The sequence below is a fragment of the Mustela nivalis genome (genome assembly GCF_964662115.1).
Source record: "Mustela nivalis genome assembly, chromosome: 2".
Lineage (NCBI taxonomy): Eukaryota > Metazoa > Chordata > Mammalia > Carnivora > Mustelidae > Mustela > Mustela nivalis.
Genome location: NC_139021.1, coordinates 80,146,921 through 80,174,916, shown reverse-complemented (window position 1 = coordinate 80,174,916; position 27,996 = coordinate 80,146,921). Strand labels below are relative to the sequence as shown.

Sequence of the window (27,996 nt, the reverse complement as noted above, 5' to 3'; positions counted from 1 at the left end):
ACAATTTTCAGATTATTTTTCATATATAGAAATCAACTGATTTTGTGCATTGACTGTACCCTGCAGTGTTGCTGAATTTATTAGTTCTAACAGCTTTTTTTGTGGAGTCTTTACAGTTTTCTAAACCTTAGATATATAAATTAAATAATCTGCACAGATCATTTTACTTAATTTTCAGTTTGGATGCTTGTTATTTCTTATTTTTGCCTAGTAGTTCTGGCTAGAACTTCTAGTACTATGTTGAATAGAAATGGTTTCCTTGCCTTGTTTCTGATCTTAGAGGAAAAACAGTCACTTACCACTGAGTATGATGTTTGATGTGTTTTTCATATGTGGCTCTAAATTATGTAGATGTAATTTTCTTCTGTTCCTATTTTGTTGAATATCTTTTTTTTAATCATAAAAGACGACTGAATTTTATTAAATATTTTTTCTGCATCAGTTGAGATGATCATATGTTTTTCTATTACCCTTTGTTTTGTTGATGCGGTCTGTTACGTTGATTAATTTTTTGTGTGTTGAACCATCCTTATATTCCAGGAATAAATCCCATTTGTTAAAATGTGTATAATACTTCAGTGTGCTGTTGAATTTGCTAATATTTTGAGGATTTTTGCAGTGTTCATAAGGGATGTTGGTTCGTAGTTTTCTTTCTTGCAGACTGTCTGTCTTTGATACCAGGTTAATGCTGTCGGCATAGAGTAAGTTAGGAAGTGTTCCCTTCAACTTTATCTCAAATTTTGAGAAGGATTAGTATTTTTTTTTTTAATGTTTAATAGAATTCACCAATGAAGCTTAATGTTTATGGTTTTTATTTGTTGGGAGATTTTTGACTACTGATTCAGTCTTCTCACTGTGTTCAGATTCTTAATTTATTTGTGATTTAGTTTTGGTAGGTTTTATGTTTCTTGGAATTTGTCCATTGCATCTAAGTTATCCAATGTTTTGGTGTAAAATATTCAGAGTACTTTCAGTTTATTTCTGTAGAATGTGTGAATATTTCCATTTTCTAGCTTTAGTATTTTGAGTTTTCACTTCTTTGTGTCTTGGTCTAGCTCAATTTTGTTGATTTTTTTTTTTTCCAAAGAAACAACTTTTGGATTCATTGATCCCCTCCCCCATTTTCTAGTTCATTTCTCTATTCTAATTTTTATGATTTCCTTCTGCTAGCTTTAGGTTTAGGTTGTACTTCCTTTTCTAGATCTTTAAGCTCCTTCTTCCTTGTAACACAAATGTTAGCCTGTTAATATATTGATCTAAAGCATGCTTTGTTTTTCCATGTAATGATATGTTAAATCCCTTTCAATATTGTATGTAGAACTTCCTCCTTTGTTTGAAGTCTTTTGCTATTGTAGTTGATGCTTCAGTGAATAAGCTTTTATATATGTCACTTTTTATGTGCAAATATATTTATGGACTGAAGACCTGGATTGCAGGGTTGGAGGGTATCTGTGTTTATAATTTTGTAGATACTGCAAACTTACTCTGTATGGAAATTGTACACTTCGATGGGTAATGTATGAGTGTTTCTCAAAACCTTACTGGTAGAGTCTTGTCAAACTTTGGATTTTTGCCAGTCCAGTAGGTCAGAAATGGAACCTTAAGGGTAAGAAGAAAGTATTCAACTTAATGGTAGATTTATATGGCCGCGTTTTATGATGGCTTTTGAGAATCTCCCTGGATAATTATTAAAAGAAGATTTTTTAAGTCCTTCGGTGAAATCTGTGTCAGCCTAGGAAGCTGTTTTTAAGTAGTGCCCAGATAATTCTGATCTGATGATTAGCCAGGTTTGAATACCATCGTGGAAGATGGCTGTTAGGACTTTATCAAAGTGAGTTTATTGATATCATTTATGAACCGCTTAGAATGCTTAATTAATCCTCTGTGTACTTTCAGACTTGGTCGTCACCATTTACCATCTGAGCCCCGTGGACATTTCCTTATTTATATTTTAATTTATCTTCAGAAAAATTTGCAGAAGTGAGGGTAAAGGGATAGTTGAAGCACGGTTTTATAAGAAATACAGTTTTAATAACTGGAACACAAGAAACCCATGAGTTTTTGTTGTTTTTCTGTTTTTATTGGAGAGCATGAGCAGGTGGTGGGGGCAGAGGGAGAGGGAGAATGAATATCTCAAGTAGATGCTGAGCTGAGCGTTGAACCTGATGAGGGGGTCGATATCATGACCCTGAGGTCATGACCTGAGCTGAAATTAAGAGTTGGATGTTTAACTGACTGAGCCACTCTGGCGTGCCAAGAAACCCATGTTTTTATTCTAAATTTTCTTGGATTTGAAAGTATATATGGCTGAAATGGGTAGCATCTTTTTGAGTACAACTAATTATTCATCAGTTGTCCTGCAGGAAATTAGCACATGTCCATCTGATACTGTTCCCAGGTTTCAAATACGTCTCTGTTACAGCTAATCATTATTTATGGTTCTCCTTCATGAACTTGGTTGTCAAAATATAATATTGATTCTAGATCTCAAATACATCTCTAGTTCTACTCACCATATGGTAATTTTTGTACTTGTATTGTCAAAATGCAGCACTTTTGCAAATTTTAATGGCTCATGATTTTAGTGAGAGGGTGACCATCTTTGTTCTGTATTTGGAGTATTTTCATTTATACTTTATACTGTAAATAACAATTAGAATAATCAATGTGATGAATTTTAAAAATTTCACTATATTACTGTTTTTTTCCAGTCATATTTGTTTAAAGGCCAACTTTCATTTGGTCACGTAAAAGCCATATCAAGTAAATTTTGGTCTACAAATATAAAAGAATAAAAGATGGTAATATATTAGTAAAACAGGATCAAGGGACTTGTTTCAAAATACTGTATCATAAAATTCTTCCTTTTGAATGACTGAGTGAAAAGTTTTATGTCTTTTATTAATTGCAAGTATATTGTTTACTTATTTTTTAATTTGGAAAAATTTCAGTTAGTATATCATCATGGTCTGAAAATTCATGGCCTGTGATTTGCTTATATAATTGATTCTGTCATTATTTTAAGAGTCTAGGGTGTAGCTACATGTCTTCTGATTTGTCCAATAAATGTTTTCCTCCATTTTCCTTTTCTCTGCCATCATGGGTGGAAATGAAAAATTCCAAGTGTTCAAGGAACACTTCTGTAGAGAACAAGCTTCAGATGTAGTGTCTTCAGAGTTTATATGTTCTTGAAAGAGGATGCAGTACTTTGGGCAATACAAACTTAGGATGAAAGAATGTGATTATTTCTGTATTGCATCATTCTAGGTGATCTTATTTTTTTGTTATTTTTAGTTTTTTAGAATAGTTGGCAATAACTGATGAATTCTGATGTAATAATTTATGGATTGTTGAAATAGAAGGGTATTTCAACATAGAGGAATACAACTTCACTAAAATCCCATAGTACATTTTAGATTTATAAAAAAGTTCAGTTGAACCTTTATATTTAAAAGGGAATGATTTTACTACATTTAAAGATTTTTCTTTCTTTTCTTTCTAAGATCTCCAGGAAAGAGTAAAAGTCACTAAATAGAACTTCTGAGAAAAGGAACTCAGAAATTAAAATTGAATCCAGGGGACCCTGATGGAATACAAAGGGTTGGGGGCAGATTTCTGAACCCTAGTCTAGACTTAACTGTTTCAGTTTTGGGGCTAGGACTGTAGAATCTTTATTAGCATTTCTGGTTTATCCTTATGGACTTGAAATTTGAAGAAATGCTGTTTTAGGGCCTTAAGATGATTTTTAATTTGCTATTATATAGTAATATAGTATCACCCCGTATCTGCATGGTCACCAGCTGTCTGAATGAGGATCATCCTCACTTCTGATCTATCATCAGGTCAGTAGTAGCCTAACATGAGGTCACAATGCCTATGTCATTCATCTTAATTCATCTCATCATTATATCATCTAACATCATCACAGGAAGGGCAGGTACAGTACAGTAATATCTTTAGAGAGAGAGAGAGAGAGAGCACATTCGAGCACATTCATATAACTTTTGTAGCATGTTTTATTGCTACTAATTTCTTACTGTGCCTAGTTGTAATTTAAACTTTATCGTAGTTATATATGTGTAGGAAAAAGCCTGGTATATATAGCTTCAGGACTATCCCTAATTCAGATATCTGCTAAGTCTTGGAATGTGTCCCTTTTGGATTAAGGGGGTTTTAGGTTACTTTCCTGATGTTCATTTGTTGTTTCTTGTGCTAATTAAAAATGTTTTGTACTGTACTGAAGCTAATTAGGCTGCTTCTATGTTTAAATAAGGGAATAATTTGATATGCTGCTTTCCTATGAAAGTAATTTATGGGACTTAGAACGTTTAAGCCCTTTGCTATTGAAGAGTTCCAGGAACATAGCACTAGTGACAGTTATTTAAAGAAGAATGTGTTCTAAATTTTTTGACTTACAGAATAGGTACTTTGTTGATTTACTGTTTCATCCGTGAAGTTGATAGAAAGAAACATAGTTGTGACAGAGCTGAGACTAAGACTTGGCTTTTTTTTTTTTTCTCCACCCAGGATATTTTAAAAATTTTTTAAATTAGTAAAAATTCAGGTGTAATAAAGCTATAATCATTATATTAGTTTTAGGCATACAACATAGTGATTCTATATTTGCATATAATATGAAATGATCACAGTAAGTCTAGTTAACATGTTACCACACGGTTTTTTTCCTTGTGGTGAAACTTCTAAGATTTACTCTCCGCAACTTTCAAATATACAGGACAGCATTATTAACTCCAGTCATCATCCTGTATATTACATCTTCAAGACTTATTTTATAAGTGGAAGTTTTGTGCCTTTTGACTCCCTTCCCCCATTTTGCCCATCTTTTTCCTTTCCCACCTCCCTCCCATCTCTGGGAATCACTAATCTATTCTCCATGTCAATGAGTATTTTTGTTGTTTAGATTTCACATATAAATGAGGTTTTAGGATTACTGTTTTGACTTATTTCACATAGCATAATATCTTTAAGGTCTGCCCATGTTGTTACAAATAGCAGGATACCCCCTTTCTTTTTTAATGGCTTAAAACTCCATTGTGTGTGTTTGTGTAGTTCACATTTTCTTTATCCATTCAACCATAGATAAATGGCAAGATTTTTCTTTTGTTTTGGCTGAAAAATATTCCATTGTGTATATATACTACTTTTTTTTTTTTAACCTATTCATTCATTTGTGGACACAGCTTGCTTCCATCTTGGCTATTTTAAATGGTGCTGCCTGGAACATGGAGATGCAGGTCTCTTTAAGTTGGTGTTTTTTTCCTTCAGATAAATACCTCAGAGTGGAATTGCTGGATCATATCGTGGTTCTGTTTAATTTTTGAGGAACCTCTGTGCTGTTTTCCACAGTGGCTGCACCAATTTACATTTCTACCAGTGGTGTACAAGAGTTCCTTTTCCTCCGTTTCTTCACTAACACTTATTTCTTGTCATTTTGATAATAGCCATTCTAATAGGTGGTGTACCTCATTCTCATTTTGATTTACATTTCCCTAATGATTAATGATGTTGAGTTCAGCATCTTTTCATATACACGTTTGCCATCTGTAGGTGTTTGGAAAAATGTCTATTTGGCTCCTCTGTCCAATTTTGAAATTTTTTTTTTTTTTTTTTTTTGGTCTTGAGTTATTGTGGATATTAACTCCTTATCAAATATATGACTTGGAAATATTTTCTCTTGTTTTGTAAGTTGCCTTTTAGTCTATTGACTGTTTTCTTTGCTCTGCAGAGGTTTTTTAGTTTGACATAGTCCCCAATGTTTATTTTTCTCTTGCTGCATTTACTTTTGGTGTTAAATCCAAAAAACATCATCACCAAGACCAGTGTCAAGGAGCTTGTCATCTATATTTTTTTTCCTAGGGGTTTTTAGGCCCAAGTTCAAGTCCTTAATCCATTTTGAGTTGATTTTTGTTTATGGTATAAGATACTGGTCCAGTTTAATTGTTTGCATGTGTTTGTCCAATTTTTCCAGCACTTTCTTCATTGTATATTCCTGGTTTCTTTGTCATAAGTTAATTGGCCACACATGTGTGGGTTTATTTTGGGCTTTTTTTGTTCCATTGATCTGTATGTCTGTTTTAATGCTCACCCTTTTAATTACTATAGCTTTATAAGGTAATTTGAAATCTGGAAGTGTGCCGCTTCAAGCCTGTTATTTCAAGATAAAATTTTAGGATTTTTTAAATTTTAGTCCTTTGAAAATGCTATTGGAATTTTTGTAGAGATTGTGTTAAATCTGTAGATTGCTTGGGGAAATATGTACTTTTTAACAATATTAAGTCCTCCAGTCCATGAGCATAGAATATCTTTTTATTTTGTATTGTCTTCAGTTTTTTTCATCCTTGTTTTATGGTTTCAGTTTTCAGGTCTTTCATCTCTTTGATTAAATTTATTTCTAAATATCTTATTTTTTGGATGCATTTCTCTAAAAATTTCTCTTTTAGCTTATTAGTGTGTAGAAACAGGTGATTTTTGTATATTGATTTTTTTTTTTTAAAGATTTTATTTATTTATTTGACAGATAGAGACCACAAGCAGGCAGAGAGTCAGGCAGAGAGAGAGGAGGAAGCAGGCTCCCTGCCAAGCAGAGAGCTTGATGTGGGGCTTGATCCCAAGACCCTGGGATCATGACCTGAGCTGAAAGCAGAGGCTTTAACCCACTGAGCCACCCAGGTGCCCCTATTGATTTTTTTTTTAATCCTATAATTCTACTGAACTTGTATATTAGCTCAGTTTTTTGATGGAGTCTTTAGGCTTTCCAAACGTAATATATCACCCACAATACAGACAGTTTCAACTTCTTCCTTTCCAGTTTTGATGCCTTTTTTCCTTACCTAATTGCTCTGGCTAGGACTTCCAATACTGTAGTGAGTAAAAGTGGCAAGAATGAATATCCTCATCTCTACATTTTATTTTTGATGGATGTTACACTTATTTTTCTTTTGTATATTCCTTAGCAAATTATTATTATACTTACAGTTATTTTTACCTTTATTTTTCTAGCATTCATACTAGGTTTGTAAGTGATTGCATCTTTATGGCACTAGATAATTCTGAATTTTACAATATATTTATTTTTGCTAGTGAGATTCATACTTTCTTATGTTTTCCTGTAATTAGCACCCTTTGGTTCCTTACAAGACACATCTAGTGGTGATGAATCCCATTAGCTTTTGCTTGTCTGGAAAACTTATTTCTACTTCAATTTTTTTTTTTTTAAGATTTTATTTATTTAAGAGAGAATGAGAGAGAGAGTGCATGAGAGGGGAGAGGGTCAGAGAGAGAAGCAGACTCCCCACTGCGGGCAGACTCAATCATGGGACTCCAGGATCATGACCTGAGCTGAAGGCAGTTGCTTAACCAACTGAGCCACCCAGGTATCCACTCCTTCAGTTCTTAAGGAGAGTTTTACTGAGTAGGGTATTCTTGGTCGCAGTTTTTTTCTTTATATTATTGCGCGTCTTCTGGCCTGCAGAGTTTCAGCTGAAAAGTGTGCTTAGTGTCTTATGGCGGTTCCTTTGTACATAACCTGTTTTTTTTCTCCTGCTTTTAAGATTCTCTATTTTTTTAAACGTTTGACATTATAATGTGTTTTGATGTGGGTTTCTTTGGGTTCATGTTATTTGGAACTTTTTGGATTTCCTGGATCTGTATTATGTTTCCTTTCTCAGGTTGGGGAAGTTTTAGCCATTAATTTTTTCAAGTAAGTGTTCTTCTGCCCCTTTCTGCCTTCTTCAGGGACCCTTATAATGGGAATGTTGGTTTTGTTGATGTTAAGCTATCTTTATTCCCTCACCGATCCTTTGTTGTTATTGTTGCTGCTGCTCTGATTGGATTAGTTGTACTACTCAGTTTTTGAGTTCATGAATTCTATGTTCTACTTAATTTAACCTGTTGTTGAATCCTTCTGTTGTATTTTCAGTTATGTTATTGTATTTTTTAGCTCTGTGACTTCTACTTGGTATTTCATATATAATCTTTTGAAATTTTCACTTTTTTCACCCATTGTTCTCCTGAGCTAGGTGAGCATCTCTATCTCTTGTTATTTTGAGTTGTCAGGTGTATTGTTTATCTTCATTTCATTAAGGTCTTTTACTGGAGTTATATCTTGTTCTCTTGGAATATTCCTTTGTTTCTCCATTTTCCTTGACTTTCTGTTGATTACAATGATTATATTAAAAAACCATCTTTCTTACTCTTGAGTGACACAGACCATAGGAGAGATGGATCTCATCATTTAACTCAGTTCTTGGTTGTATCTCAAAACTTTTTTAATTGTCCAAGCAGCCTACTTTATTCTTAGTTGCTCCCAGTAGTTGATGGTATGCTGAGATCTATCCAAGTTCCAAAAGGGAGAATCTCAGGTCCTAGATTCAGACTGATTGGAAGCTAGACCTTCAGGCAGCAACTTTTTAAGTATGCAAAATACCCCTTTCAGGGGAAGATTTCTGTCTGCTCATTCTGTTTTGTGCCCTAGGGTGATAGCCAGTTCACTTTTGTAGTTATTGTTGTTGTTATAGTCCTGTTGAACCTGTGAATACAGGCTTCCTGGCTACTAAAACCTGTTTATCTGGGGATGTGCCTTACGGGCAGCCTGTACTTCAGCTTCTTTCTTGGAGACACCAGTGACCTGATAAGGGGCGAAGGGAAAGTGCCTAGATGGCACCCACGGGTCTCCCCGTTTCTGGAGACAATTGTAGTCAGCCCTTAGATGTGTGTTTAATTAGAAGGCTTCAGTCCACAGCTATAAAGGAAGATAAGCTAATCAACTTCCTTCATAGAAAGACTTGGGAGGGGGTGGAATTTATTTCAGTCTGCTGTGTCTGGCTTATGCCTTGGGGAAGATAGCCTATTAACAGCTGTTCTGTTTGTTAGCTTCTTACGGGATTGATGAATTTAAGCCAAGCTGGCCACCAGAGCCAGGCAAACAAGGATTGTCTTCTGGGCAGCAGCTACAAGAGCTAGAGTATCAGGAGTGTTTTAACTACAGTTTAAGATCACGAATTCTACAGTCCCGAATTTTCATCGTCCTATGATTTTTTTTAACAGCTTGGATTAAATAAATACCATTTTAACTTAATCACTCATCATTTTAAAAAAATTGGAGACCAGTTGTAGCAGTTGGTTTGATTGAGGGAGTGAGATCAACAACTCAGAAAATTATATGTTTTGCCGTTCTAGGTGATATTATCTGGAAAAATTTATTAGTATGTTTTCTACCTCATTAACCAGAGTGTTGCAGCTGGAAAGCAAATTAACTAGATGTTCCAAAATATTACATACAGTATTTGAGTTACAGAGACCTTTAGTCTGTACATACCTAAAAACTCCAAAGAAGCTGCTCTGACATTACCTTGTGGAGGTGGAGAGTCAAATGGGAAAGTTGATACTGAGGCAGAATAGTCAGGTATTTTTTATTTTTAGATGTTCTAAAGAAACCCTGTAAATATACCAAGCCCTGAGAAACCTTAGTAGAAACTAACTTGGGGGTTATTTTCTAAGGCCTAGGGATGCATTGGGTGCAGAGACCTTTCATTATGCATGGAGAGAATTGAGAGTCTGTGAGGTTGCAAAGAGTTTAGAGGGGGCCAGACCTGGGCTAGGAGTAAGTGGAGACACCAGTTCTTTCCAGGAATTAAACCAGTGAAACAAAGCTATTAGGAATGTTGTGCTAAACTCTGGTAGAGTAGATGGCAAGACGTTTTGCCTACTAATCTCAGGGTCAGTAGGCTCTATATCTTGTTAATGATTCTTAGTCAGCTGAAGGAGAGGCCTAGAAACAGAATCTGTAGTCAGTACAACAATAGCATGTGAGAGGAGTTTTAAGTGAAAGTAAAATGAGGAATTCACATACTGATGTAATAGAATTATTTTCACAATCCCCTTAAGTCTCATTAATGGTCATTCTGAAATTCCAATAATACTTGAAAGGATTTTTCAAAGGTAGTTTGGTAGTTCTTCAAAAAGGGCTAATTATTTTTGACATTAGATCAAAGATTGACTCATATAAGTTAATGGACCCCTTCAGAAAAACAATACAAGAAATTTATTATTCTCCCTGAAAGCTTTGAACACACAAACTTGTGTTCAAAGACATAGACATGAAAGATTTTAAAAATTTGAACTTTTCCATGAGTGTTTGAATATATCTTGTTTACTGCTATTTTGATAATATTGGTCAAAATTTAACAAACGTTTGACTTCTTTTAGAATAAGGAATCATGTAGATAAATAAGAAATTAAGGCCTTGATCTCAAGAACAGAGAAACTCACTATATAATAAAAGGCAGAGTGAAACTTCTGAAGTGAGAGAAACAATGTTAGACTGATGTCATTATTTTTTTTTAAAGATTTTTATTTATTTATTTGATAGAGAGAGATCACAAGTAGGCAGAGAGGCAGGCAGAGAGAGGGGGGGAAGCAGGTTCCCCGCTGAGCAGAGAGCCCGATGTGGGGCTTGATCCCAGGACCCTGAGATCATGACCCGAGCCGAAGGCAGAGGCTTAAACCACTGAGCCACCCAGGCGCCCCTAGACTGATGTCATTAGAGGTATCCTTACAAAAGTGGCTCTTGACTGAGATTTTGAGAGAAGTCTTCGAAGTACATTCCAGGAAGAGAAAGCAAGTTTTTGCAGATATAGGGCAAAGAAGAACTCAACCAGGTGGGAAATAGCAAGTAGTTTGGGGCTAGAATGTTGTAATGCTTAGAAAGAAATGATGTGAAATTAGGCCATAAAAATAGTTTGTGAAGTAAAATCATTGAGAAATCCTTTATATTTTAGAAGAATGTTGAGTTAATTAAGGTCACATACTTAGAGCAAATCTGAAACTGAATCCTTATCATAAGGTGGGGTTATATTTATTATTTAAAGAATGTCTGAAAAGCTTATTTCTTTCCTGGGATTAAGTTTGAGTATTTGTGAGTATGAAGTAACTTCTGGGGAATGAGTGAGCTAAGAGTTGTTCAGACAGTTTTGGTTAATATTTGTTTAAGGGAAAGCTTCTGTGAGGGAAATGTTTGAGAAAACTGCTTTCTGAGTTTTGAAATTTACCACTCAGCCAGTTTATTTTTCATAAGGAAAAGGGGATCTTATAGGTGGCCAGTGGCAGAACTAGAAGTAGAAACCAAAAATAGTGATAGTACTAGATTAAAAGTCAGCATTTATTCCAGTGAATGTTAAATGATTTTATGATATCAATAAAATGATTGGAAACATAAATAAAACATGTTTAAGAAGGAAGCTTAATGATTTTTTTGAGACACAGAAAAGGTAGTGCCTTTTGTTTCCCTGGATTAATAGAATCAAACAGTTTCTTATTGTGCTTTCTCATGAATTTGCATTTTATTCACAAATACAAGCCCTATGTTCTCCTTAAAACTGTATCAGGCCTTTTTTTTTTTTTTTTTTTTTAAGGTTTACTTTATTTCTTTGAGAGAGAAAGGCAGGGTGAGAGCATGAGTAGGGTAGGCAGGGAGAGAAGTAGATTCAGGCCTGATGTGGGGACAATCCCAGGACCCTGTGATCATGACCTGAGCAGACACTTAACTGACTGAGACACCCAAGCACCCCTGTATTGGGCCATTTTTTTTTTTTAAGATTTATTTATTTATTTATTTGACAGAAATCACAAGTAGACAGAGAGGCAGCCAGAGAGAGAGAGAGGGAAGCAGGCTCCCTGCTGAGCAGAGAGCCCGATGCGGGACTCCATCCCAGGACCCTGAGATCATGACCTGAGCCGAAGGCAGCGGCTTAATCCACTGAGCCACCCAGGCGCCCCTATTGGGCCATTTTTATTTGGCATTTTTATTCAAGGGTCTAGCCAAGGAAAATTAAGCGAAAGAAAGAAAGAAAAGAAAAATTAGTAACTCAGACAATGAATTTGAATTGACATTTTTCCAAAGATCTACAGATGGCCAATAAGCAGATGAAAAGGTACTGAACATCATTGGCTATTAGAGAAATACAAATCAAAACTGCAGTGGGATGCTGCTTCACGGGAAGGTGGCTGTAATAAAAAAGATAATAGCAGGTATTGGCAAAGATATTGAGAAATTGGAACTCTCCCTTACATGCTGCTGGTGGGAATGTAAAGTGGAACAGTTACTTTGGAACCCAGTTTGCAGCTCCTCAAAAAGTGAAACAGTTACCATGTGACCCAGCAACTCTGCTCTTAGCTGAATACCAAGAGAATTAAACATAAATGTGTTTACATAAACGCTTGGATGTAAATGTTCATTAACATCATTAGTAGCATTATCCTTAATAGTCAAAAAGTGTGAAAACCTAAAATGTTACTGACTGATGAATGGATACCCAGAATGTAGCATGTCCATAGTGTGGAATGTTTGTCAGTCATAAAAAGGAATGGAGTACTGGTACATGCTATAGTATGGGATGAACTTTGAAGGTGTTAACATTAAATGAAAAAGAAACAGATACAAAACTCCTCCTATTCTGTGATTCTTAATTAAATATCCAGAATAGGTAAATCACGAAGCAGGAAGTAGATTTTTAGTTGTCTGGAGCTGGAGGGAGGGGAGAATGGATAGGCATGAAGTTTTGGGGGGAAGGGTAATGGAAATGTTCTAATACTAGATGGTAGGGATGGCTGCACAACTGCAGATCTATTAAAACAGTAGAATTGTGTACTTTAAAAAAGTGAATTTTATGATGTGCAACGTATATACATTTTTCCTTAAGATTTTTTTTTTAAGATTTTATTTATTTATTTGACAGAGAGAGATCACAAGTAGGCAGAGAGGCAGGCAGAGAGAGAGAGAGAGGAGGAAGCAGGCTCCCTGCTGAGCAGAGAGCCTGATGTGGGACTAGATCCCAGGACCCTGAGATTATGACCTGAGCCGAAGGCAGTGGCTTAACCCACTGAGCCACCCAGGCGCCCAAGATTTTTTTCTTAAGAGTTCTTAAAGATTTATTTATTAAATATTTATTAAAGAGTGAGCAGGCTCATGAGTGGGGGATGGGGTAGGGCAGAGGGAGAGGCAGAGAGAATCTCAAGCATCCTGCACTGAGTTCTGAGCTGATGTGGGGCTTGATGTCTAGACCCCTGAGATCATGATCCGAGCCAAAACCAAGAGTTGGATGCTTAACTTACTGTGCTGCCCAGATGCCCCAATGTACATAAACTTTAAAAAGTATTGTTATTCAGCATTAAATGAAGAGACAGAAACCACATAGTAATTTAAACAGTGAAAAGATTTAATGTATAGTATTATTAACTATAACATGATTAAAGGAACAAGAATTGTAAAAAGTAAAGTAGGTAAAGAGAACTTTAATGAATACAGGAAGAGCAGATTTAATAAGTATCTGTTAACCTCAGGGGTGAGTTAGAGTGCCCCAAGAAGAGGCTGCCCTCTTCCCATGCCTGACAGCCCAGGCCTTGTTGGAGAGTGCAGCTGTTGCTCAGTGGATTGTGAAGTTGGTTTCTCAAAACCACACTTACTAGAAATCTCCCTGTGGAATGTTTGTGGAAGTTACAGGAAGGTGCTGCACCTTGGAACTTGCTGCACATGAGGGGAGTGTTAGGGAAAGCTACACATTTGGAACTTGCTGCACATGAGGGGAGTGTTAGGGAAAGCTACACATGGGGAGATGCCTTGTAGGTGGCACCATGCTGAGCAGCTGCTGAATAGTGCTGGGGTTGGTGTTGGTTTTGTGGACTGAAGGAGTTGGCTGCTTAAGCAGCTGCTCCCTGCCAGGAGCAAGGTGCTAGCGAAGCAGGTTCTTCAGGAGGCTGGCTGGAGTGGTATACTGGAAACTGGAATGAAAAACCTTATCTCCTCCAGTGTATCTCCAGCTCCCTACACTGACGAACTTCAGCCTCCTGCTAGCTGGCCAGACAGAGCATTATTTAAAGGGCCCACTTCATTTGCAGAGCCCCCAGGAATGCGTGGATTTGGAGATGATAGATAGTAAATTGATAGCCAGCTCAAGAACCTCTGATAATCCTATGCTATGCCAGTTTGGTATATATTATTTTGTTGGGTTTAAAGAAAGTACCAGATACCTCAAAATTTTCAAATACATATTCTTGTGATACTTTTAGAGAACTTGTTTTAAATTCTTACATTATTACATAAAAAAGCCAGTGGTCATTAAAAAACACTGAACAGTATAGAAATGTTTAAAATGTAATAATTTCCATCTTATTCCTCAGTCCTTTATTATCTGTATCGTTAATGTGTCCTAAAGATAAAATTACTGTTAGTGATTGGTGTATATTGTTTTTTCTAAATACATATATAAGAATATATCTGTGTGTGTGTGTGTATTTATTTCATAGATATGGTCTAGGAGCCCTTATAGGTTTTTGTTCGGATATAATGCTTTCTCATTTACCAAGCACTTGTGTAAGCTAGGCAAGTCACATAACTGTTCTATTTGATTTTTTAAACTTTTGAAATTAAGGGACTTTTCCTGGAAGGAAAATTTAAGATCTTCAGTGAATATAGTTTGATAGTAGTAGTAAGGAAAGGGGGATGTAGTTTGGTAACCAGTAATCAGTTTTTAGTATAGGCTAGATGTTCATATTTTTCTGTGTTTTGCAATTTAAGTGTTTCTTATTGTGTTAAAAATTTATAGATGTTTGTATGTTTTGCTGTTTTACACATATTATTTAAATTTCAGGGATGCCTTGGTGGCTCAGTTGGTTAAGCGTCTGTCTTGGGCTCAGGTCATGATCCCAAGGTCCTGGGATTCATTTCCACATCTAGCTCCTTGCTCAGCAGGGAGCCTGCCTGCTTCTCCCTCTGCCTGGGGCTCTCCCTGCTTGTGTGCATGTGCTCTCTGACAAATAAAATCTTAAAAAAAAATCTTTTTTTTCCAATGAAATTAGAATTACAGGATTTTTTTTTTTTTCCTTTAGAAAAATCCTGCAAAAATGTCTCTGTACCCATCTCTTGAAGACCTGAAGGTAGACAAAGTTATTCAGGTATGTTCAAGTTGTTTATGTACTTTTCTTCAATATATACAGGGTCCTCATTGTGCTTATAGATGAAGTGAAGCAAAGAACTTAAATAGCAGATGTATCCATTTTTACATTTATACATTTTTCAGTTTATTGATTGCAGACTAAAATTACAGAAAAGCTACAGATTTTTTTTGTCACTGAATTAATGGACATGGGATATTATTTCTTTAAAACTCTTTCAACAAAGATTGATTTTAAGACTAAAATTTAAATTAAATACCATATATTTGAGTTGGTAAAATACACTTCAATTCTCTAGATGGTGATAGTTTTGTTTAAAATTAGTATACATTGTTCTTTCAGATAGGACCTATCTTTAAAAATAATTCTTTGGTTTTACTTTAAAGTTAAAAATTACAAAAATGCTCTTTGAAGTATAAAAGCACCAATGAAAGTGAAGTAATTTATTTCCTCTTAGGTATAAGTAGCAGACAGTTCGTGTATTCATCCTCTTAATGTCTAAATGTTAGATATTACAATTTTTTGTAGTCCTTCGAGTAAGTATTAGCTTTGAAAATAGGTGCTTCTGCTTAAGAAAGTTTGGGAATAGGGGTCAAGTCTGGCTGTTTTGTAAGTTTTAATTCTGTTCAGTCGGGGATAATTTGTAGTACTTCAAAGCTGCTTACACTAAGAATCCTTTTACTTGGGGCCTTGGCCCTAGTGTACTCGAAGTAAGATTTACTTCTTAATAATTATTTAATGAGCATAAAAATTTATTACAAACTTGTGATAAGTCTTAAGCAATGTCAAGTATAAACGTGTCTTTTAGGCAAAATGTTGGCTTTTCTAGGGTGAAAACCCCCAGCAATAATAGTGGAATTGTTACATATAGCAGTGATTGGGTAAATATGGGGGGAGATCATGGTGAACACATATTCTACCTCATAAATCCACTGAGGATATTAAAATGTGGTTTGTAAAATCTCTGAAATCTGTTCCTCTCGTAAAGGCTTTGATGCTTCAGTGTTAAGAGGTTTGTTCAGTTACCTTAAATGCTCTATTCTTTCTTCAGTATTTTGTCAGTATTTTTCTCATGGGGTGTTCATCTGAACACACATACTTTGTTTTTAAAAAGCATTTAACTACAATATGTTGCCTTCATGAATAACAAGCCATCATTATGACCTCAGAGCAATAAATAATAAGGATTTGCAGACATGTGAATGAATGACTAATCTGTTTTCATTCTTTTTGTTAGTTTTTATAGAATTGAACTATTAAGCATCTGCCTTCAGCTCAGGTTGTGATCTCAGGGTCCTGGGATTGAGCCCCAGTTACACCACAGCAAAGTTGTAGCAGTGAACTGGCAGTTCTCATATTTTGTAAACTATTTTACAAAGGCATTAGGCTGTTGCTTTTAGCATCATAAAATCCCTGAATCTCTATCCATTATGAATCCTTAACAGAAATCTGTGGTAGTTACACCTGTATAAAATAAACTTTTAAGAAACAGTGATGTAGTGGCACCTGGTTGTCTCAGTCAGTTAAGCATCTGCCTTCAGCTCAGGTTATGATTCCTGAGATTGAGCCCTGCATTGGGCTCCTGGCTCCCTGAGGAGCCTGCTTCTTCCTCTTCCTTTGTCTGCCACTCCCCCTGCTTGTGCGCTCACGCTCTCTCTCTCTCTCTCTCTCTCTGTCAAATAAATAATAAAATCTTAAAAAGAAACAGTGATGTAACAGAGACTCAGTCTTTACTAGTCTCCTAAGACCGTGAGCGTGGCTCCACACACATGCTCTGGCAGTAACTGTGTGCTTCTTGGGGGACCTCATTACTTTTTTTTTTTAAGTACTTTGAGATTCCACGTAGGTCTGAAATAATATGCTACATTTAATGACATATAGTCTTTAATTCCTTGATGTACCATCTTCTTTTCTGTTTTACTTTTACTACAGATTGCATAATAAATATGACTCTTAGAGAGCTTTCTATATATAGTATTCTTACTTCAGTATTGTTGTACAAGAATAAAAGCAATGAGTGAAAGAATAGAAAATAATAACCAATGTAAAAAGGAACAGTTTAAAAAATTAATACATTTTATTATTTTTTTATTCTAGAGAGGAGAGTGAGCAGGGGAGAGGCAGAAATAGAAGGAGAGAGAATCTTAAGCAGACTATATACACTGAGTGCAGAGCAGGACTCGGGGCTTGATTTCATAACCCTGAGGTCATGTACAACCTGAGATGAAAGCAAATCAGGCACTTACTTAACCCACTGCGTTATCCAGGTGCCTCACTACATTCTGTTTTTTTTTTATTTTTTATTTTTTAAGATTTTATTTATTTATTTGACAGCAAGGGAGGGAACACAAGCAAGGGGAGTGGGAGGGGCAGAAGCAGGCTTCCCGCTGAGCAGGGAGCCTGATGGGGCTCGTTCGCAGGACTATAGGATCATGACTTGAGCCCAAGGCAGATGCTTAATGACTGAGCCACCAGGCGCCCTACATTCTATTTTTTTTTTTTTAATTTTTTTTTCCCAATTTATTTGAGAGAGAGACAGTGAGAGAGCATGAGAGGAGAGGTCAGAGGGAGAAGCAGACTCCCCATGGAGCTGGGAGCCTGATGTGGGACTCGATCCCAGGACTCTGGGATCATGACCTGAGCTGAAGGCAGTTGCTTAACCAACTGAGCCACCCAGGTGCCCCCTACATTCTATTTTTTAAAGCAGTTTTAGGTTCATAGCAAAATTGAATGGAAGGCACAGACTTTGCATCCTAATTGCCCCTCCCCCAACATATACACACAGTACATCCTCCTCCACTCTTAGTAGTCTCACCTGAGTGGTGCATTTGTTACTTTGGATTAACATACATTAACATGTTATTACCACTCAAAGTCGATAGTTGACATTAGGGTTCACTCTTGGTGTTATATACTTGGTGTTGTTTTGACAAATGTGTAATGACATATAGACACCATTGTAGTACTATATAGAATGTAGTATCATATAGAAGTCTATTATATAATAGTGCCCTAAAATTTCTTGTCTATTTTTCCCTCCCTCTTTACTCATCTCTGGCAACCAACTGATCTTTTTACTCTCTCTCTAGTTTGCCTTTTCCAAAATGTCATACATTTGGAATCATACTATATTCAGGGTTTTCAGATTGGTTTCTTTCACTTAATAATATACATAGAAGTTTCCTCCATGCCTTTTCATGGCTTTATATTTATTTCCTTGGAGTGAAAAAAAAAATTTTTTTTTCCTTAGAGATTATCCAAGAAGTAATCTACTGCCTCCTAGCTCCTTTTAGCTGATATTTGGTGAAAGAACTTTGAAAATACAGTGTACTTTGAGTTTGTAAACTATTATTTAAAAAATTACAGAGATTTTCATTGCATTTTATTTCAATTTAGAGTGTGACAAATTGTAAAACAATAAATACTTAAGTATGATGTAATACCAAGCATATCAGAACATTTAAAATCCAATGAGGGAAGTAGAATCCAATGCATTTATAGGCCTGCTTACTTAAATTAAGCATATACATCACTCCAAGCATCTTTGGGACTACTTTTGTCATTAATTTCAGGGCTAGGCTAAGGTGTAAGTATAAACTTCATTATGTGATCCACATATTTCCAATTAAGTAAAAAGTGATAATAGAGATTGGCCATACAACCAGTCTTGTCTCTAAATGATAATGGCTATTTTAGAAAGTCAGACATATCCGTATAGGAAAAAGGATTTTGTCCTGGAATACTTATTATGACATAGGCTATGAAGGCAGCCTGAGGGGAGTTCCTGGCATACTTGAACATGAGTAGCATTTTTATTTTTTTTTAAGATTTTATTTATTTATTTGATAGAGAGAGATCACACCAAGTAGAGAGGCAGGCAGAGAGAGGGAAAAGCAGGCTCCTCACTGAGCTGAGAGCCCTATGAGGGGCTCGATCCCAGGACCCTGAGACCACGACCTGGGCCGAAGGCAGAGGCTTTACCCACTGAGCTACCCAGGCGCCTCATGAGTAGCATTTTGATAAATATACATTACAAGATGATTTTGAGAAATTTGTTCAAAAGTTACAAATTACATTATTTTTATCATTCTTTTATGTCAGTGATAAGGTATTTTTCCTACTTAGTAATTTTTTTTGCTTAGTATAGTGTATTCCCTTCTTTTAGTTGCTAAAATGAAGATGAGTATTATTTCAGTAGGATATGCTACAATGGCAAAATATTAGCGGCTTAGCAGGTACTTAAATTTTAGGTGTTTTTTTATGTGTTTTATGTGACTTGTATGAATATAGTAGAGCTTTTTTCTTATGCAAATAAAATATTATTAGACTAGTTAATAAAAAATGAAAAATGTAAAATGTGCAGTCATATTTCACAATGCATTTTGAAAATACTGATTTATTAATTTGTAACAGCACTATGAAATACTGGCTATATGGGACTTAGTCAAATTTTATGTCCATAGTGTTAAAATATTTAGAATATGAAATGTACTTTAGATTTGCAAATTTTCTTTGAAAAACATATTGAAGTGTTTAAAATTAAACTATTGTTTAAATTAAAAAAAAATTTTTTTACTTATTTATTTTAGAGAAAGAGCAAGTTCAAGCAGTTGGGGAGGAAGGAGCAGAGAGAGAGGGAGAAAGAAAACTTCAGGCAGACTCTGCCCTGAGCAGGAACAGATACAGGACTGGATCTCAGACCCTGAGATAGGACTTCAGCTGAAATCAGGAGTCATTTGCTCAACTGACTGAGCCACCCTGATGCCTCAGAATTAAGTGTTACTGAATAAGACTTCAGTGTTTAAGTTTCTTTTTAGAAGTAATAAACTTGGGGCACCTGGGTGGCTCAGTGAATTGGGCCTCTGCCTTCAGCTCGGGTCATGATCTCAGGGGCTAGGCTGTAGCCCTACATTGGGCTCTCTGCTCAGTGAGGAGCTTGCTTCCCCCTCTCTCTCCCTGTTTGCCTCTCTGTCCACTTGTGATCTCTGGCTATCAGATAAATAAATAAAATCTTTTAAAAAAAATAAGTACTAAACTTAACTTACAAATCATATAAGACTTTTAAGTAAGTATATATATAGCATTGTTAGAATTTTCTTCTTTTCTTTTTCAGGCTCAAACTGCCTTTTGTGCAAACCCTGGCAACCCAGCAATTTTGTCTGAAGCTTCTGCTCCCATCTCTCAAGATGGAAGTAGGTTTATACTTTGGGTTCATTCTTGAACTGAAAATATTTAAGTCTTCTTTTACTGAAATAGGGAATCCAAGGTTTTTTTAACTTGCAGCATAAAATAATGTGGTTAAAAGTTCTAGTAATAAATAGAAAAAAAATGTTTACTTAAAAAAAACCCTTTAATCAAGAAAGTGAACTATGAATATGAAGATAGGTTTTATAACTTAATCAGAATTAAGTAAATTCAGTTAAATACCAACCCTCCTAAATCCCTAATTTATGACTGATTGATTTATGAAGAAACCGTGTATGTGAACTGTGCCCCATGCTACTACTCTTGAACTTCTGAACTGTCCTCCATCATTGGGGGTGAGGGTGGGTTTTAACGTTTCCAACCACCTCCTTTGGGGGAGCTTCCCAAATTCGGGAATCTTTATTAGGTCTCCATATACTTCTGGTTCCTTTTCCTTCTAAGTTTATAGGGATTTAGGACAGAGCCCCTAAATAATATGACTTAAGATAAAAAAAAAAAGTATTAAATAGGGTTTTATAGCCAGATATAACTATTGGTAACATTCTTTTAGAAAATTCATTTTAAGTGACAAATCATATAAAAAAGAACATTTGGAAATACTACATAATTGGGCTACTAAGTTAAGTACTGTTAATATTTAAATATACTGTTTCTAAGATTTCATTGGAGTGTGGTTAACTTTTTTCTTAAAATGGTAAGATACTAAATATAAATACACTTTTACAAGCCTTCAATTTTTTTTTATTGTAGTTCAGCAGAATCATTTCATAGCAGCATTTATTAAATGAGTTGTAAAGTTGCTGACTTGACAATAAACATTTTAGTCTGATCTGAGGTAGAGAATCAGTGGCATGCTTATGAAATTCTTAATCAAAATAGGTTTATTTTAGGAAAAAAGAAAGGCAAGATAATTTATTTGGAAGAATTATTTCCATCTTGACTATTTAAACTTTCTGTATTTCATGTTTCTAATTACCATTACAGAGATAAGGAGACGATTTTCCAAATTGCTTATTTAGATTCATTCTAGCTTTTATAAAATACATGTAATTTTTTAACACAAGTAGAAGCCCATAATAACAACAGTGTTCATTTTAAATATTCTAATTTTTAATTCATTCATATTAGATCTCTATCCTAAATTGTATCCGGAGCTCTCCCAGTACATGGGCCTGAGTTTAAATGAAGAAGAAATCCGTGCAAATATGGCCGTGGTCCCTGGAGCACCAGTTCAGGGGGTACGTATACTGTACTTAATTTTGAATTGTATAAAATCATATTTTAGACATAGACAAAAGCTCTCCTCTTCATGACCAACTCACATATTTATAACTTTAGCATTGCTCTCTCTTTCTAATTTTAGACTGCCTTCTGGATATCACTTCTTAATGATTTATTTTCTTTTAACCTTTTGCCACTCTTCTAATTTATTAGGAATTAAAGATTTATTATGACTAGTCCATTCTCCTTAGTCTTCTGCATTTAGTCAGTTACTAAGACCTAGTGATTCTGTCCTCCCCATGTTTCTTTTTTTTTTTTAAAGATTTTATTTATTTATTTGACAGAGAGAGATCACAGTAGACAGAGAGGCAGGCAGAGAGAGAGAGAGGGAAGCAGGCTCCCGCTGAGCAAAGAGCCCGATGCGGGCTCGATCCCAGGACCCTGAGATCATGACCTGAGCCGAAGGCAGCGGCTTAACCCACTGAGCCACCCAGGCGCCCCTCCCCATGTTTCTTGTATTCACTTTATCCATTCCAGTCCTACTGTAACCCTCTTCTGGATTTCTGTACTTACAACCTAGATTATCACAGTCATCTCTTAAATTTTCTCTAGTAACTTCTTAATGGCAAACAGTACTAAGCTACTGCTAAGTTAATTTTCTGAAGTATAGGTCTGTCATATCTTTTTTTTTGCTCATAATCTTTTAACATTCCAAAGTCTAAAGCTTCCTATAAAAGACCCCCAAATTCTAGGCTTTAAAATATAATGTATCCCTTAACAGCCTCCTTGTTGGAAGGCCATGACATTTTATAGTACTTATTATAAATATAATGAAAACATGAAGGTCAGGGTCAATAGCTATCTCATTGCCATAACCCCAGTGCTTAATACAGTACCTAGTATTACTTACCAAATATTATTGAAAACTTGCTTTTATTAGTCAGGGCCCATTTGGTAGACAGTAGGTATGTCAACAGAAATAATTTTAAGAAATTAGGCAAAAAGGTTGAAGAATTAAAAAACGCAGGCATGGAAGACAGATGTAATTGCAGAAAGTTGCTTCTCCTTCTAGGACTGGAGTGACATAGGGAAGAATTTAGAGTTTTTAGAACCTAAAAGCTTGGGGGAAGGGCCCCTTGGAGCTGGGCTTCATCACACCTTAGAGGAGTAGACACTGCTGTCAGTACTGGTACCTCTGAGAGGTTGCAAGCAAGGCTGGTTCTGGAAGTGTGGTAGTAAAAGCTGGAGAATGGAATCAACTGCTTCCATCAGGGTTAAGGGTGAGGCCTAGGCAGAGCAATTCTTGGTAAAATTTAGGTTTCTGCCCACTTTCTGTTAAGGGGGACCCTATGATAACCATTTTAAGCTTTGCTGGTCACACATGGTTTCTGTTGCATATTCTTGTTTTTGTTTCTTTTGTTTGCTTATATTTTAGAAATACAGAAGTAATTTTTAACCCAGGGGTATACAAAACTAAGCCAATTACCTCTGCTATAATGGAGTAGTCCTACCCTTATGCCAAGATGTGGCAGTGCCAGTTACCACAGCCGTCTCTGGGCAGTGGCCTGTGGTATCAGTTACTGTGCAATATTAATTACCTCTTAGTATTCACATTCCCAGCTGAATATTTTTGATGTAAAGACAAAGTATAAAGTTCAGTGCTATAAAAAATTCATGTATTTACAGCAAAGGAGGTATGGAGGAACAAAAAAATTGTTATTTACAGAAAATTTACAGGTACAATCAAAGAAGGAAGTTATGGCTACTGGGATTCTTATTTTGGTAACTGTTCATGAGGCTGTAGTTAGTATTACGATTCCCTTTGTCTATTTTACATTTTTTTTTTCCTAAACATATAATGTTTTTTTATCCCCAGGGGTACAGGTCTGTGAATGGCCAGGTTTACATACTTCACAGCACTCACCATAGTACATACCCTCCCCAGTGTTATTATACATTCTTTATCCCATTTGCCCTCAAGACCACCTTGAGCTGGTCTTTTCTTAATACCTCGTGGGGTGACCTAAACCATTTTGAAGTGTCATTATCTCCTTCTTAAGCATCTTGCTTTTTCTCTAGTTTTTGTTACTGGTTCTATTAACTGTTTCCATGTAGTGAATTTTTCATTTCACCTACTGTATTTTTCTTCTCTAGATGTTTCATCTGGCTTTAAGTCCTTGAGCATACTGCACAAATTTATAGTAACTGTTTTAAAATCCCAGTTTACTAATTTTCTGATCTGTTATTTCTGAATTTCTGTTAATTGATTTTTCTCTTTATTGTAGATTACATTTTCCTGTTTGTTCACATGCCACCAATTCTTTTTAAATCAGAATGGGACACTGAATTTTACATTTTTAGGTGCTGGATTATGTCTTTAAAGAGTGTCAGCACTTGTTCTGGCAAGGAGTTAAGTTACATGTACATCAGTTTGGTCCTTCCGAGGCTTGATTTTACACGTCGTTAGGGTAGGTCTGAAGCTGCCTTTATTGTAGGGTTATCGTACCCCCATTACTCAAGATGGGTGTCCATTGGGTTCTCTGCTGAAGGCCCTGGCTGTTCAGTGAGCACACCGCTTTTGCTCATAGGACCTTGGATATCTCCCAACCCTGTGTGATCTGCAGGAAGGTTCAGCTTATAGCTTCCTGCATGTACTTTGCCTGGCCTCTGGAGCTTTACCTCACAGGTACAGAGATTAGTATTTAGCAGAGGGTTCCAGGAGACCTGTACATAGATTTCTGGAGCTTTTTCTCTGTATAGCTTAGCTCTCTTTTTTATGGGACTCATCCCTGAAAATTCTTGCTGTTTTACATGCTGCTTCAGCCTTTCTGATTTTTGTCTCCTCAGCTTAGAAGAGCACAATGCTTTGCTTGAGATTTGTACTTCTGTGTTCTAGTCCAGATAGTGGTCTGGGTAGAAGGCCAGGTGATGAAAAGGGCTCACCTCACGTTTCTTTTCTGTCAGGGATTACTGCCCTTCCTTGCCCAATACCCAATGTTCAAAAATTTTTGCCTTCTATTTTTCCAAATTTTTAGTTATTTATAGCAGGAGGGTAAGCCTGGCTCTATTACGACTATAAGCAGAAGTCTGTTACTGTTTTTAATTAATTTTACTGTTGAACATGGAAGACCTAAAGGGCACCTCAGAGAACCTCCAGGATTCCAAATATAGTCTAGAATCCATTATCTAGTAGCGACCCAGTTTCTTCTTGGTAACTAGAATTAATCACACTAGCCTTTTCAGTAATCTCCTCTTGCCTATTCAGTGGCATATAAAATCTAAAACATTCAGTTGATGATCTTCTAATTCAGGGGAAGCGTGTTCCCCAGTGGAGTCCTTCCTCCCTCTTAAATAAGACCTTCACACTCCTGTCGGGACAGGATGCAAAAGTTTTGTGTATGTTTACATATAACAGTGAGAGGAACCATCCCCATGGCCACACCTTGGTTGATACCTTTTATTTGGGCCTTGGAAGAAACTGCATCATGTATTTCATTGCTCATTCAAAGCATATATTTTTATCCTTTAAGGTAATAAAACCCCTTGAGCACCTGCTGCTTTCCCCCTGCTTCTGCCTCTCTCCCCTCCCTGCTTATGCGCTCTCTCTCTCTCTCAAATGAATAAATAAAATCTTTAAAAAAAAAAAAAAAGAATGAATAAAAACTAGGTCCTTTTTGTGTAAATCAGACTTTATCTGAGGGTAACAGTATGCAGATTACTTTTTGGGAAACCACAACTGAGTATATTTGAGTTAATTAAAATGTTTCTAAGTATTGACACATTGTGTGTGTTTTTATTAGCAGTTGGTGGCAAGACCTTCTAGTATGAACTATATGGTGGCTCCTGTAACTGGGAATGATGTTGGAATTCGTAGAGCAGAAATTAAGCAAGGGATTCGTGAAGTCATTTTGTGTAAGGATCAAGATGGAAAAATTGGGCTCAGGCTCAAATCAATAGATAATGTAAGTGTTTTTCATTCTATTTCAGTTTGTCCAAATAGCTTGGATATTAAGTGATCACTGTTAGAATAATTTACAGTGAGAATGTTCATGAATTACAATACTGAATTTATAATCAAGATCATTTTAAATCTGCTAACTTAAAATTTTCTACTTGGAGATGCCTTATTGTGAAGAGGCAGGTTGGTACTTCATTACCTTTAATGAATTTTTTTTTTGAGTCTTCTGGAATAAAGTTCACTGGGCTTCATGTATTATAACATAGTTTCTACAAGTAAAATTATGGTATTCAAATAGGGCATCGTATATGATGTTAAGAGACTGACCAGTGAGAATTGGTGTCCATTAATGGTGTGTATTTTTAAATTAAATAATGATCATTTAACTTGTGAAGTGGGTTTGCAGGTTTATTATTTCCATCCTTCATTTTGATTTAATGAGTCATTTTTTGGAGTAAAAGTGATTTTCTAATTAGGGCAGCTGTTCCTTTACCTTTGTAATTACTCTCCCTCTTCACCTCACCATACTGAAGAAATTAAATAGGGTTATTTTCATACTAGGAGGCATTTAGGATTGTTAGGGATGTGCTGAGTCTTTATCCCGATTTGTGGTTTTAAGTATTACCTCTTGGATTCCTTATTAATCTTAAGTCTTGTTAGCTCAATGTGTCCAGCTTTTTCACACAGAAAATGACAGTGAGTATCCCATTCTGGTAAATGGTTGAGGCTGATCTTAGCAGGAAGCCCCAACCCAGACTGCCTACCCAGAGAGCTGAGGGCATCAGTGGTCCTGACTTTACCGCTCTCCCTTCCTTTTCAGTGAGTAATATATGCTGCCCATCTGCCAGGATTTCTCCTTTGCTCCATCCTTTGTCTTAAAAGACAAGACACTCTTCATAGGCCCCTAGCTCCAATGCAGTTACCCCTGCAGTGGATTTCTCCATTTGGCCAAGACTCAATTGCTCTGACCATTTTACATGGTGCCTTCTGGTTTTCAGTACTTCCCTGAAGTAAACTGTAAGACATAGGACATGTCTGATCCAACCTAGCAGGATAGAAAGGGTCCACCTTTGTAGATGCTTTCATATTTTACCAACTTTACTCTTTATACTTTTACATTTTCTTCGACATCTGAGATTGGGAGTTGTTTTTTTTTTTTTTTTTAAAGATTTTATTTATTTATTTGACAGAAATCACAAGTAGATGGAGAGGCAGGCAGAGAGAGAGAGAGGGAAGCAGGCTCTCCGCTGAGCAGAGAGCCCGATGCGGGACTCGATCCCAGGACTCTGAGATCATGACCTGAGCCGAAGGCAGCGGCTTAACCCACTGAGCCACCCAGGCGCCCTGAGATTGGGAGTTTATAGAAGGATAAATATCCACGTGGATTTAGTTCTTCGTTGACTGAACTTGAGTTTTCTATATTTCATAGTGGATTCCTTCTAAGTACAAGTGGTATTGAATGTACCCACCTTTTTAGGCTGTTAAATAAACTCTAGTCTTATTTATCTAATTTAGCAAATGGGTTAAGGAGTCCTTCAGTTGTAAGGAGATTTATGACCTTACACTAAATTATCATTTTTTAAACTAAAAGAAATCATGAAATTTCTAACCGTAGACTCACTTTCCCTCTAAACAAAAACCATGTGGTAGTACCTCTTTTGTATTCTACCAGACTTATAGAAGCTTACATTTATTATGGCAACCCTACTTTATTTTCCTTAGACTTTTTATTCCAAGACAAAGGGGGTGATTAAGGTTGGTCAGGTGGGTGGTGGGTAATGATTTGAGGTTGGAATTACTAGTGAGATATTACATATTTGCCTTGATTCTTGGGATCACTGTCTTGATAAAATTTTCAGTTTCCTTTTTGGGAGTAACAACATATATTCATGTAGTTTCTCTCTCTCTTTACTAGAGTAGATTCCTAACTTTCCAGCATTTTTAAACAATATCATAACAGTGGTAAGTGACCAAAGTTATTTTATTATTCTCTAGGGCATATTTGTTCAGCTGGTCCAGGCAAATTCTCCAGCCTCATTGGTTGGTCTGAGATTTGGGGACCAAGTACTCCAGATCAATGGGGAAAACTGTGCAGGCTGGAGCTCTGATAAAGCACACAAGGTACTCAAACAGGCTTTTGGAGAGAAGATTACTATGACTGTTCGTGACAGGTAAGTTGACGAGACAGTTCAAATGGAGATTCAAGACTCATTTTCCATTTTCTTGGGCTTTTAAAATTCTGTGGATATAATACTTTGATGCAGAAGATTATCACCTTACTGATCAGCCTTATAATCTGTCAATTTGTGTGTTGCAGATTCTTCTTACATACTTTCTTTTTAAAGATCACAAGTAGGCAGAGAGGCAGGGAGAGAGGGAGAGAGGAAGAGGAAGCAGGCTCCCTACAGAGCAGAGAGCCTGATGTGGGGCTTGGTCCCAGGACCCCAGGATCATGATCTGAGCCGAAGGCAGAGGCTTTAAGCCACTGAGCCACCCAGGCACCCCACAGTTTTTGTGTGTGTGTGTGTGTGTGTGTGTGTGTGTGTGTGTGTGTGGTGGTTTTTTTTGCATTCTGGTTTTGTATAGATCTTATTTCAGAGCTTACAAAATTCATCCTCTAAGACGTTACTTTCTGTCTCTCT

At 36.2% G+C, this 27,996-nt stretch overlaps 1 protein-coding gene across 7 annotated transcripts in view; it reads left to right on the top strand.

The window, feature by feature from the left end:
* The window catches only part of SDCBP (syndecan binding protein), a 36,912-nt gene that overhangs the window by 5,151 nt on the left and 3,765 nt on the right, over window positions 1-27,996 (top strand). For 2 of the 7 annotated variants that reach the window (XM_082720319.1, XM_082720322.1), the window contains exons 2-6: window positions 14,905-14,970; window positions 20,084-20,162; window positions 21,304-21,413; window positions 25,197-25,358; window positions 27,350-27,525. In XM_082720319.1, coding sequence (XP_082576445.1) covers window positions 14,920-14,970; window positions 20,084-20,162; window positions 21,304-21,413; window positions 25,197-25,358; window positions 27,350-27,525 — 578 coding nt within the window. In that variant the 5' untranslated portion in view covers window positions 14,905-14,919. Of the gene's footprint in view, window positions 1-7,238; window positions 7,395-14,904; window positions 14,971-20,083; window positions 20,163-21,303; window positions 21,414-25,196; window positions 25,359-27,349; window positions 27,526-27,996 lie in introns of those variants that run through there. The other 5 variants (XM_082720320.1, XM_082720321.1, XM_082720323.1 and 2 more) reach the window with 5 other exon arrangements.